This window comes from Dreissena polymorpha, chromosome 10 (genome assembly GCF_020536995.1).
Source record: "Dreissena polymorpha isolate Duluth1 chromosome 10, UMN_Dpol_1.0, whole genome shotgun sequence".
Lineage (NCBI taxonomy): Eukaryota > Metazoa > Mollusca > Bivalvia > Myida > Dreissenidae > Dreissena > Dreissena polymorpha.
In genome coordinates this window covers 83,343,670-83,357,174 of record NC_068364.1, presented here as the reverse complement: position 1 = coordinate 83,357,174, position 13,505 = coordinate 83,343,670, and the positions used below count along the sequence as shown (strand labels likewise).

The following is a 13,505-nucleotide window of genomic DNA, read 5'->3' as shown; positions in this document are numbered from 1 at the left end:
TCAATGCTATTGCATTCAAACTTGGTACACTTACTTACTATCATGAGGGGACTGGGCAGGCAAAGTTAGATAACTCTGGCGTGCATTTTGACAGAATTATGTGCCCTTTTTATACTTAGAAAATTGAAAATTTTGGTTAAGTTTTGCGTTTAGGTCCACTTTTCTCAGAAAGTATCAATGCTATTGCATTCAAACTTGGTACACTTACTTGCTATCATGAGGGGACTGGGCAGGCAAAGTTAGATAACTCTGGCATGCATTTTGACAGAATTATGTGCCCTTTTTATACTTAGAAAATTGAAAATGTGGTTAAGTTTTGTGTTTAGGTCCACTTTATTCCTACAGTATCAAAGCTATTGCTTTCATACTTGCAACACTTATTAACTATCATAAGGGGACTGTGCAGGCAAAGTTATGTAACTCTGACTGGCATTTGGACGGAATTATGGGCCCTTTATACTCAGAAAATTGAAAATTTGGTTAAGTTTTGTGTTTTGGTCCACTTTACCCCTAAAGTATCATAGATATTGCTTTCATACATGGAACACTCGCAAACTATCATAAGGGTACAGTCAAAGGACAATATGCATAACTCTGGTTGTCATTTTTACAGAATTATGGCCCTTTTTTGACTAAGTAACTTTGAATTTATGGTTAAATTTTGTGTTTCGATCCACTTTACTTCTTAAGTATCAAGGCTATTGCTTTCAAACTTCAAATACTTTCATGCTATCAATTGGTTACTGTACCTGGCAAGTTGAATTTTACCTTGACCTTTGAATGACCTTGACTCTCAAGGTCAAATTATCAAATTTTGCTAAAATTGCCATAACTTCTTTAGTTGTGATTAGATTTGATTGATACTTTGACAAAACTACTCTTACCTGACATACCACAATAGACTCCATCCAAACCATCCCCCGTGCCCTCCCCCCCCCCGAACCCCTCCCCCCGCCCATTTTTTTTTTTTTATGTCCCCCACTATAGTAGTGGGGGACATATTGTTTTTGCCCTGTCTGTTGGTCTGTCTGTTTGCGCCAACTTTAACATTTTGCAATAAATTTTGCTATATTGAAGATAGCAACTTCATATTTGGAATGCATGTGTATCTCATGAAGCTGCACATTTTGAGTGGTGAAAGGTCAAGGTCACCCTTCAAGGTCAGAGGTCAAATATATGTGGCCAAAATCGCTCATTTTATGAATACTTTTGCAATATTGAAGATAGCAACTTGATATTTGGCATGCATGTGTATCTCATGGAGCTGCACATTTTGAGTGGTGGAAGTTTAAGGTCAAGGTCAAGGTCATCCTTCAAGGTCAGAGGTCAAATATATGTGGCCCAAATCGCATATTTTATAAATACTTTTGCAATATTGAAGATAGCAACTTGATATTTGGCATGCATGTGCATCTCATGGAGCTGCACATTTTGAGTGGTGAAAGGTCAAGGTCATCCTTCAAGGTCAGAGGTCAAATATATGTGGCCCAAATCGCTTATTTTATGAATACTTTTGCAATATTGAAGATAGCAACTTGATATTTGGCATGCATGTGTATCTCATGGAGCTGCACATTTTGAGTGGTGAAAGGTCAAGGTCATCCTTCACAAGGTCAAGGTCATCCTACAAGGTCAAACATCATATTGGGGGACATTGTGTTTCACAAACACATCTTGTTTTTTTTAAGATCATCTCACAAATGACCACCACACCCTCACACTATACCCCCCCCAACCCACCCACCCCCAAATTTTTTTTTTGAAACGGTTAAAAAACACAATTATTTTTTTTAATATTCAATTTTTTTAAATACCGTCCAACCATCGCACCCAAGAATCCCCCCCACCCCCCCCTCCCCCCTCCCGAATCCCCCCCCCCCCTAATTTTTTTTTTTTTTTTTTTTTTTAAGATCATCTCACAAATTACCACCACACCCTCACACTATACCCCCCCCCCCCCCACCCCCCAATTTTTTTTTGAAACAGTTAAAAAACACAAATATTTATTTATATTATTTTATGTTTGAAATACAGTCCAACCATCGCACCCAAGAATCCCCCCCCCCCTCGAATATTTTTGTTGCATTTTTGCATTTTTTTCGCATTTTTGGAAGATAATGTAATCAATGTCCACACCCCCACACTATACACCCCTCTTCACTCCACCCCTCCCTCCTTTGTGATTGAAAATGAGAGTCCCTTCACCTTTAAAAAAGGAAATAGATGGGCGGTCTGCACCCGCAAGGCGGTGCTCTTGTTCACAGAGTTATGGCCCTTTGAAATTTTCCATTTACTGTACATATAGCGCAATTCTTGTCCGGGCTTTTTCTCAGCAACTAATGACCGGAATTCAATTAAACTTTATTAGAAACTTCACTACCAAGAGGACATGTGCATATTATCAGCGGGTTCTGGTCAGATGATTTTTCACAGAGTTATGGCCCTTTGAAATTTTCCTTTAACTGTACATATAGTGCAATTCTTGTCCGGGCTATTTCTCAGCAACTAATGACCGGAATTCAATGAAACTTTATGGGAAGCTTCACTACCAAAAGGACATGTGCATATTTTCAGCCAGTTATGGTCTGATGATTTTTCACAGACTTATGGCCCTTTGAAATTTTCCATTAACTGTACATATACATGTAGTGTTCTTCGGGCTATTTCTCCCCAACTACTGACTGGAATTCAATAAAGCTTTATGGGAAGCTTAACTACCTTGAGGAGATGCGCATGTTATTTGTGGGTTCTGGTTAGATGATTTATCTAGAGAGTTATGGCCATTTGAAATTTTCAAGTTGCTAAACCATCCATCGTATTATTTTGTCCAAAGTTATGCCCCTCAAGACGTTTCCTTTTATCTGAATATATAGTGCAATATTGTGACAAAAAAAAACTTTTGGGAGCATCACCCGTCTCCGACGGTTTCTTGTTGCTAAGGAGAAATTAACGAAAAATACAATAAATGCGACAAGTGTCATCCCATATTGCACGGGCTAATCAGTGACAACACTTAACACTCATGCATACATTCCCTTTTTCCCAGAGCTAGACTTTTATAGTTATATCATCTCTGTAAATCTCTTTATTTTTCTGGTTCAAGCATTTAGCATTTATTGTATTTTACCTGTATTTTTTAGGCTTCATGACAGACATTTCATTTTTATGCTCCCCCAAAATTTATTTGGGGGGAGCATATAGTCGCCGCTTCGTCTGTCCGTCCGTGTGTCCATCCGTGCACAATTTTTGTTCTGGCTATTTCTCAGCAACTAATGACCGGAATTCAATGAAACTTTATGGGAAGCTTCACTACCAAGAGGAGATGTGCATATTATCAGCGGGTTTTGTTTGGATGATTTTTCACAGAGTTATGGCCTTTGAAATTGTTTTAATTTTCCATTAACCGTACATATAGTGCAATTCTTGTCTGGGCTATTTCTCAGCAACGTATGACCGGAATTCAATGAAACTTTATGGGAAGCTTCACTACCAAGAGGAGATGTGCCTATTATCAGCAGTTCTGGTCGGATGATTTTTCACAGAGTTATGGCCCTTTGAAATTTCCTATAAAAAAATTATTGTCCCCCCAACTACTGTGCCCTCAAGATGTTTCCTTTTATCTGAATATATAGTGCAATATTGTGACATAAAAAACCTTTGGGGAGCATCACCCGTCTCCGACGGTTTCTTGTTTAATTTAGTTACCTCTATTATTATTTTAGTCTTACATTAAAAACATCCTCTGATAAATGGTTGTCAAGTATAAAACCCAGTTTTGTTGTATGCAGGTATTGAAGTTAGAGTTACGTACCCCACCACCAGACGCACCGCAGCCACCCATGGTAGATGAAGACAGCCAGGAATTAGAGACCGAGACTGAACCTCTGGGTGAAACCGAGAACAGAGCTTCACGATCCAGGAGTCAAGAGAAGGTGACTCTCAAGGAACTGGCTAATCAGAGTCGAGCAAAGAGCGAAGAAAGCATGAAAAGGTCTGCAGAAATAACGGATATTTCTAGGGTTGAACAAGTTGGAGTTGAGATGACGTCTGATGGAAGAATAAATGTTTATGAAGAGGTAGCAGTGACTGAAAATGCTGAGGATGAGAAAGTGGAAGGTCAGAGAGAGCTGGAAGATCAAGAGGTCAAGGTTGAAGAGAATCTTGAGCATGTCAGTAAATTAGAGGAAACAAAAGACAATATCAAGGAAACTGGGAAAATGTCACAGGAAAGTGTGTCTGTACAGACTGTGTTAGAAAGTGATTCTGGACAGAAAGTGACAGATGTTGAATCTGTGGCTGCAACTGATGACACTGTACAGACGGTAACAGAGTCTGTGAAGACAGTGGACGAGTGTGTGCAGACAGCTGCAGATGATGAAAGTAGAGAATCAGAAGAGAGAGGATTGTCAGCTGAGGCTGTGAAGTCAGCATTGGCCATGAAAGCTCTACTGCAGGATGACTCAGCCACAGACTCGGAGGTAATTGCTCTTACAATAGGGTTCCAGAGCACTGAAACTTTCAGTTTGCATTTATCTTCAAATATTCCTACCTAATTTATTTCTTAAGCCTTATTTCAGGTCTGCGCTGACCTATGTTCCTCTTTCCACTTGAGCTCATCTTCATGCCTCTGTTTGCCATGGTGATCTATGTTGTTCACTGGTTGCCATGGTTATCTCAGTTATTTGTGGTTGCCTTGGTGATCTCTGGTTGCCATGGTTATCTCTGTTCCCTTTGATGGCCATGGTTATCTCTGTTGCCTGTGGTTGCCATGTTGATCTATGTAACCTCTGGTTGCCATGGTTATCTCTGCTCCCACTGATGGCCATGGTTATCTCTGTTGCCTGTGGTTGCTATGTTGATCTATGTAACTTCTGGTAGCCATGGTTATCTCTGTTGCCTGTGGTTGCCATGTTGATCTATGTAACCTCTGGTAGCCATGGTTGTCTCTGTTTCCATGTTGATCTATGTAACCTCTGGTAGCCATGGCTGTCTCTGTTGCCATGGTGATCTATGTTACCTCTGGTAGCCATGGTTGTCTCTGTTGCCATGGTGATCTATTTTACCTCTGGTAGCCATGGTTGTCTCTGTTGCCATGTTGATCTATGTTACCTCTGGTAGCCATGGTTGTCTCTGTTGCCATGGTGATCTATGTAACCTCTGGTAGCCATGCTGTCTCTGTTGCCATGGTGATCTATGAAACCTCTGGAAGCCATGGTTGTCTCTGTTGCCATGGTGATCTATGTTACCTCTGGTAGCCATGGTTGTCTCTGCCATGGTGATCTATGTTACATCTGGTGGCCACAGTTATCTCTGTGTCCTATGTTTGTGATAGTGATCTATGTTACAACAGTGATATATGTTAGCCTCAGATTGCCATGGTGATTTATGTTGCCATTTGGTTGTCATGGTGATCTCGGTTGCCTCTGATTGCTATGGTAAATTTTTTTAGCTCCTATTTTGCATGGTGGACTCTGTTGCCTCTGGTATCCATGTTGATCTATGTTGTCTTTAGTTGCCATGGTGATTAATGTTGTCTCTGGTTACCATGGTGATCTCTGTTTCCTCTGGTTGCTATGATGATCTATGTTGCCTCTGGTTGCTATGATGATCTATGTTGCCTCTGGTTGCTATGATGATCTTTGTTGCCTCTGGTTGTCATTGTGATATATGTTGCCTCTAGTTGCCATTGTGATCTGTGTTGCCTCTTGTTGCCATGGTGATCTCTGTTGTCCTCTGGTTCCCATGGTGATCTTTGTTGCCTCTGGTTCCCATGGTGATCTCTGTTGCATCTGGTTCCCATGGTTATATCAGTTGCCTATGTTTCATTCTTCTAATTGTCATTGTTATTTTTATTGCCTACCTTCAGCTTGGTCAGTCACGTGAGGACCTCCCCAAGCTTGGCAGTGAGTCAGACGAGTTTGAGCAATCCCTGGAGGAGATACTGGAGCGTGACCTCGGAGCACTGGAGGTCACCAGTGAGTCTGGAGATACCCAGGATGAGGTACTGAGCTCTTTGTTTTCCAACAATGTTTGTTTTCAATATTAAATATATTATTTAGCTCACCTGAGCACAACGTGCTCATCGTGAGCTTTTGTGATCGCCTTTTGTCCGTCGTGCGTTGTCCGTTGTGCGTTGTGCGACATCAACATTTGCCTTGTTCACTCTCTAGAGGCCACATCTTCATGAAATTAAACAGAAGATTGGTCTCAATGATATCTTGGATGAGTTCGAAAATGGTAACGTTTGCTTGAAATACATGGCTGCCAAGGGGCGGGGCATTTTTCCTTATATAGCTATAGTAAAACCTTGTTAACACTCTAGAGGCAAAATTTATTTTCCGATCTTCATGAAATTTGGTCAGAAGATTGGTCTCAATGATATCTTGGATGAGTTAGAAAATGGTAAAGTTAGCTTGAAAAACATGGCTGCCAAGGGGCGGGGAATTTTTCCTTATATGGCTATAAATGGCTATAGTAAAATCTTGCTTACTCTCTAGAGGCCACATTTATTGTCCCATCTTCATGAAATTTGGTCAGAAGATTCATCTCAATAATATCTTGGAAGATTTCGAAAATGATGCCGGTTGGTTGAATAACATGGCTGCCAGGGGGCGGGGCATTTTCCTTATATGGCTATAGTAAAACCTTGTTTACACTCTAGAGGCCTCATTTATTGTCCAATCTTCATGAAATTCGGTCAGAAGATTGGTTTCAATGATATCTTGGATGAGTTCGAATATGGTAACGTTTGCTTGAAAAACATGGCTGCCAAGGGGCGGAGCATTTTTTCTTATATGGCTATATATGGGGATAGTAAAATCTTGTTAACTCTCTACAGGCCACATTTATTGTTCGATCTTCATGAAACTTGGTCAGAAGATTCATCCCAATAATATCTTGGACGAGTTCGAAAATGATGCCGGTTGGTTGAAAAACATGGCCGCCAGGGGGCGGGGCATTTTTCCTTATATGGCTATTGTAAAGCCTTGTTAAAACTCTAGAGGCCACATTTATAGTCCAATCTTCATGAAATTTGGTCAGAAGATTGTTTTCAATGATATCTTGGATGAGTTCGAAAATGGTAACGTTTGCTTGAATAACATGGATGCCAAGGGGCCGGGCATTTTTCCTTATGGCTATATATGGCTATTGTAAAATCTTGTTAACTCTCTAGAGGCCACATTTATTGTCCGATCTTCATGAAACTTGGTCAGAAGATTCATCCAAATAATATCTTGGATGAGTTCGAAAATGATGCTTGTTGGTTGAAAAACATGGCCACCAGGGGGCGGGGCATTTTTCCCTATATGGCTATAGTAAAACCTTGTTAACACTCTAGAGGCCACATTTATTTTTCGTTCTTCATGAAACTTGGTCAGGAGATTTGTCCCAATAATATCTTGTAATCTCAGGTGAGCAACTTTGGGCCTTTCAGGCCCTCTTGTTTAGCATAGTTGGTAGGGCGTTAGACTTAAAATCGGAGGATTGTGGGTTTGAGTTCCACCTCACATTATTTAAGTCGTGTTTGGTCATGAAATTTATGTTATTGCCGCTCTATTTCGTCAATTTAAAGTGGGGCAGTTGTCTAAACCTATTTAAGTTTGTGTGCATAGTACTTATAAACCAGCTTATCCCAGAAAACTGGGTTAACTGAAACCTTAAAGTTAATAAAATGCATGTATTCCTGAACATGGCAAACGATTCCTAATAAACAAACAAACCATTTAAATTGAGTGCCTTTTACAATCCCCTTACAGCTAGTAGATGAGCAGTGTGAGGGTGTGGCAGAGGCCATCATATCTACTGAGGCAGGGCCAGAGGAGAGGGTTGCTATGGAGACGAAGACCCCTGTGCCTGTGGAGACCCCTGACAGCCCCACTTTCACAACAGAGTCACCTGAGTCTCCCCCTGTAACCACACCTGTACCTCAACTGATGGCAGCCACTGAAGGTAGGTCACCACACCTGTACCTCAACTGAAGGCAGCCTATTAAGGTATGTCACAACACATGTACCTCAACAGATGGCAGCCACTGAAGGTAGGTCACCACACCTGTACCTCAACTGATGGCAGTCACTGAAGGTATGTCACCACACCTGTACCTCAACTGATGGCAGCCACTGAAGGTAGGTCACCACACCTGTACCTCAACTGATGGCAGCCACTGAAGGTAGGTCACCACACCTGTACCTCAACTGATGGCAGCCACTGAAGGTAGGTCACCACACCTGTACCTCAACTGATGGCAGCCACTGAAGGTAGGTCACCACACCTGTACCTCAACTGATGGCAGTCACTGAAGGTATGTCACCACACCTGTACCTCAACTGATGGCAGTCACTGAAGGTAGGTCTCTACACCTGTACCTCAACTGATAGCAGCCACTGAAGGTAGGTCGCCACACCTGTACCTCAGCTGATGACAGCCACTGAAGGTAGGTCACCACACCTGTACCTCAACTGATGGCAGCCACTGAAGGTATGTCACCACACCTGTACCTCAACAGATGGCAGCCAATTAAGGTATGTTAAACAGCTGTACCTCAACAGATGGCAGCCAATTAAGGTATGTCACAACACCTGTACCTCAACAGAAGGCAGCCAATTAAGGTATGTCACAACACATGTACCTCAACAGATGGCAGCCACTGAAATTATGTTACCACACCTGTACCTCAACAGATGGTAGCCAATTACGGTATGTCACAACGCCTCTACCTCAACACATGGCAGCCACTAAAGTTATGTTACCACATATATACCTCAACAGATGGCAGCCACTAAAGGTATGTCACCACACCTGTACCTCAACAGATGGCAGCAAATTAAGGTATGTCACAACACCTGTACCTCAACAGATGGCAGCCACTGAAGTTATGTTACCACACCTGTACCTCAACAGATGGCAGCCAATTAAGGTATGTCACAACACCTGTACCTCAAAAGATGACAGCAACTGAAGTTATGTTACCACACCTGTACTTCGACAGATGGAGCCAGTTAAGGTATATCAACACCTGTACCTCAACAGATGGCAGCCAATTAAGGTATCTCACAACACCTGTACCTCAACAGATGGCAGCCGATTAAGGTATGTCACAACACCTGTACCTCAACAGATGGCAGCCAATTTAGGTATGTCACAACACCTGTACCTCAACAGATGGCAGCCAATTAAGGTATATCACCACACCTGTACCTCAACAGATGGCAGCAAATTAAGGTATGTCACCACACCTGTACCTCAACAGATGAAGCAAACTAAGGAATGTCACAACACCTGTACCTCAACAGATGGCAGCCAATTAAGGTATGTCACAACACCTGTACCTCAACAGATGGCAGCCAATTAAGGTATGTCACCACACCTGTACCTCAACAGATGACAGCAACTGAAGTTATGTCAACACCTGTACCTCAACAGAAGGCAGCCAATTAAGGTATGTCACCACACCTGAACCTCAACAGATGAAGCCAATTAAGGTATGTCACAACACCTGTACCTCAACAGATGGCAGCCAATTAGGGTATGTCACAACACCTGTACCTCAACAGAAGGCAGCCAATTAAGGTATGTCACTACACCTGTATCTCAACAGATGGCAGCCAATTAAGGTATGTCACAACACCTGTACCTGAACAGATGGCAGCCATTTAAGGTATGTCACAACACCTGTACCTCAACAGAAGGCAGCCAATTAAGGTATGTCACCACACCTGTACCTCAACAGATGAAGCCACTTAAGGTATGTCACAACACCTGTATCCCAACAGATTGCAGCCAATTGAGGTATGTCACCACACCTGTACCTCAACAGATGGCAGCCTAGGAAGGCATGCTGTTGTTGATACTCACCATTTGGCTTCCCCTTGTCCTAGCCAAAAGGTTAAGGTCATCATTTAAGGTCAATGGTAGTACATGTGCATATTATAGATTGTCTTGTCTGTAATTTCATCACTGTTTGTGCATTTTTATAAAGAACTTGCCAGTAATGTTCACTGTTTGGGATGACGCGTAAGACCCGATTTTTTCACTTAAAGGTCAAGGACACAAGAAAAAAGGTCAAATAATTGCTGTTAATTCATCAGGAATCTTAAATAACACACCAGATGTGTTTACCATATGGATACAGCATATCAGGTGTAAGACACCATTCCCTAATAATGCTTTGAAGTTAAAGTCACATTTGGGCATGATAAAGCGTGTCTTGACTGTAACTGTGTCATTATCCCCATCCAAAGGTGGAGGGATATAGAATTGGCGTCATCCGTCTGTCAGACTGTCTGACTGTCATTCCATCTTTCTATCACAAAATTTATATTGACCGGGGGATATCAATTCAACAAATTTGCTTGTCCATCACCAAATTTTTGAAGTGATCGACCAGAAATTAATGCCATCATCAAATGGCGTCCTTATATTTAAAAAAAGTAATGTCTAATTATTATTCTATAAGAAAAAAAAATAAACAAAAGGCATGAAACAAAAGTTGTTACAGTTTGCTTGCTTACATGTAAATTTTGATTTCAGAGACAGATCTGAACACGTCGAGTGACGTTCAGGGAGAGTCCGGCCTGGAGTTGGAGATCAGTGAGATATCGGAGGATGATAGCTACGATGAGGAGGAGTGGGAGGTCCTTCTGGAAGAGGAGTATGCACTGAAACTTGAGGAGGAGGAATTACTGGCTATAGGTAAGGAGGAGTATGCACTGAAACTGGAGGAGGAGGAACTACTGACAATAGGTAAGGAGGAGTATACACTGAAACTGGAGGAGGAGGAACTACTGACAATAGGTAAGGAGGAGTATACACTGAAACTGGAGGAGGAGGAACTACTGGCTATAGGTAAGGAGGAGTATGCACTGAAACTGGAGGATGAGGAACTACTGGCTATAGGTAAGAAGGAGTATACACTGAAACTGGAGGAGGAGGAACTACTGGCTATAGGTAAGGAGGTGTATGCACTGAAACTGGAGGATGAGGAACTACTGGCTATAGGTAAGAAGGAGTATACACTGAAACTGGAGGAGAAGGAACTACTGGCTATAGGTAGGGAGGAGTATGCACTGAAACTGGAGGAGGAACTACTGGCTATAGGTAAGGAGGTGTATGCACTGAAACTGGAAGAGGAGGAACTACTGGCTATAGGTAAGGAGGTGTATGCACTGAAACTTGAAGAGGAGGAACTACTGGCTATAGGTAAGGAGGTGTATGCACTGAAACTGGAAGAGGAGGAACTACTGGCTATAGGTAAGGAGGAGTATACACTGAAACTGGAGGAGGAGGAACTACTGGCTATAGGTATAACATACATAGAGGATCTGCTCGCTAGTTTAACCATGTCAAGAGGAAGAACTGTGATTTGCCTCATAAACAGTATGTATAATGAAGGTTTGATAGAGAATAATAGGTTGGTGACGTGGATGGAGAATGGTTATCTGGCAAGTCGGGGGATTTTATCGGGTGAGCCACCAACCTATTTTTCTATTTATCCTGTCACATTTACAACATTCGTTGAAATGTTTCTTAAATATCTAGTTTTCGAGTATTTTGTGTTTTATGGGAAAAACCATGCGCATACAAAAACATTGTGACCTAGTCACCTCACGTCATGCAAAGCGCTTAGGCTAGCTTTCATCTTGTTAAACAACACAGAAATCGAGTTAATTATCACCCACCATAGGCGGAGGGATATTGTTTTGGCGTTGTCCATCCGTCCGTCCGTCCGTCTGTCCGGCACTTTTATGTCCGGAGCCATATCTTTGAAGTGCTTTGGTGGATTTCATTGAAACTTGGTATGAGTATATATATGGATAAGAGGATGATGCACCCCAAATGGCATTTTACACCATTTGTTAATAACGGAGTTATGGCCCTTTGTGTTCTTCAAAAATGCTTTTTTGTGTCCGGAGCCATATCTTGGAAGTGCTTTGGCGGATTTCATTGAAACTTGGTATTAGTATATATATGGATAAGAGGATGATGCACATTGGCGTTGTCCATCAGTCTATAAATTTTTGTGTCCAGAAGTATATTGGCGGGGGATATCAATTCAATGAAATTATGCTGTTTAAATAATAATGTTGAAACAAACAGTACTTAGATAGATAGATTTATTTCGGCATAGGAAGCATATACACAGTTCACAACATAACATAGAATAAAATAATAAGCAATTATTAAAAACTATATCATGTACAATAAACTATGACATGCTCACCAAACCAAGGATAACACAAAAAAGAGCAAGCCCTTATTTCCATTGTGGTCCTTATTATTGGTGGCATGACAAAAAGAGGCAGACCTTAAACATAACTATGTTGACCTTAAACATAACTATGTTCATAGTAAAATAATTATTAAATGAAATAAAAAATATATATCACCATTCAAAAGAGATCAAACTAATTATCACAGTAGTGCTCAGAAAATATGAGAGGAGCTGGAAACTAAGATCAATTGATAATGTTATCAATAATTGCAACACATAGATATTTTGACAGTTGTAATTTGATGATATGAGGTATCATGAATTATGTAAATTAAATATATTGTTAAAATGTATGTTATGAAGTATGAACTAATAATTATTAAAAATAAAAACCTAAGACGAAGTTAATATATGTTTATTAAAAGTGAAAAGATACACATATATAAAAAATTAAATATAATTCATTAAATGACTTTTAATGGCAACCTTCTAACCTGTGACCTCATTGAGTGACTCAGGTAAAGAGTTCCAGAGTTTAATGCTGTTAAAAGAAAAGGATTTGGAAACATGACATTTGACCTTGGGTAAACAATACCCACCTTTTTTACTAAGCCTAGTGCTGTAATTATGCATAGAATCTTGGGAAACAAAGTGTTCACTCAAGTAATCTGGAAAAAGGCCATTTCTTATTTTGAAGACATGACATAACATTATTTGATTTACTCTCATGTGAACTGGTAACCAGTTGAGGTACTTAAAGTGTACTTAACATGTACTTGGTATATTTTTAATAGAAAAAGTATATTTTATTAATAGAAAATAGTAAAGGCATGCGCATTCACGAAGAGCAACTGACAGATATTCGAGGTCACGTGGTCAACTAGCCTAATATCTTTTGGGAAATTAGTATACCTGGTCATCAGGCTGATTTAAAGACATGTGACAAGATAAACACTGATATATTGTAACGCAGTATATACATGTACAGACATGAACATGTGCGACATTTCAGAGAGTGAGCTGCGTAAGAAGATAGAAACTGAGCGCTGTGAGGCTGATAGGCTCCAGCAGGAGATAGATGAGCTACAGTACCTGAGACAGGACAGTGACGAGGAAATCATCAGCACCTCATCAGGTAGGCATATTCATATCTAACAGCTCCTCATCAGGTAGACATGTTCATATCTAACAGCTCCTCATCAGGTAGACATGTTCATATCTAACAGCTCCTCATCAGGTAGACATGTTCATATCTAACAGCTCCTCATCAGGTAGACGTGTTCATATCTAACAG

At 40.8% G+C, this 13,505-nt stretch overlaps 1 protein-coding gene across 4 annotated transcripts in view; it reads left to right on the top strand.

The window, feature by feature from the left end:
* Positions 1 to 13,505, top strand: part of LOC127848009 (ralA-binding protein 1-like) — a 64,497-nt gene that overhangs the window by 45,841 nt on the left and 5,151 nt on the right. For all 4 annotated transcript variants that reach the window (XM_052380285.1, XM_052380284.1, XM_052380286.1 and 1 more), the window contains 5 exons: positions 3,789 to 4,478; positions 5,867 to 6,001; positions 7,758 to 7,950; positions 10,531 to 10,692; positions 13,224 to 13,346. In XM_052380285.1, the coding sequence (XP_052236245.1) occupies positions 3,789 to 4,478; positions 5,867 to 6,001; positions 7,758 to 7,950; positions 10,531 to 10,692; positions 13,224 to 13,346 (1,303 nt within the window). The remainder of the gene's footprint in view (positions 1 to 3,788; positions 4,479 to 5,866; positions 6,002 to 7,757; positions 7,951 to 10,530; positions 10,693 to 13,223; positions 13,347 to 13,505) is intronic.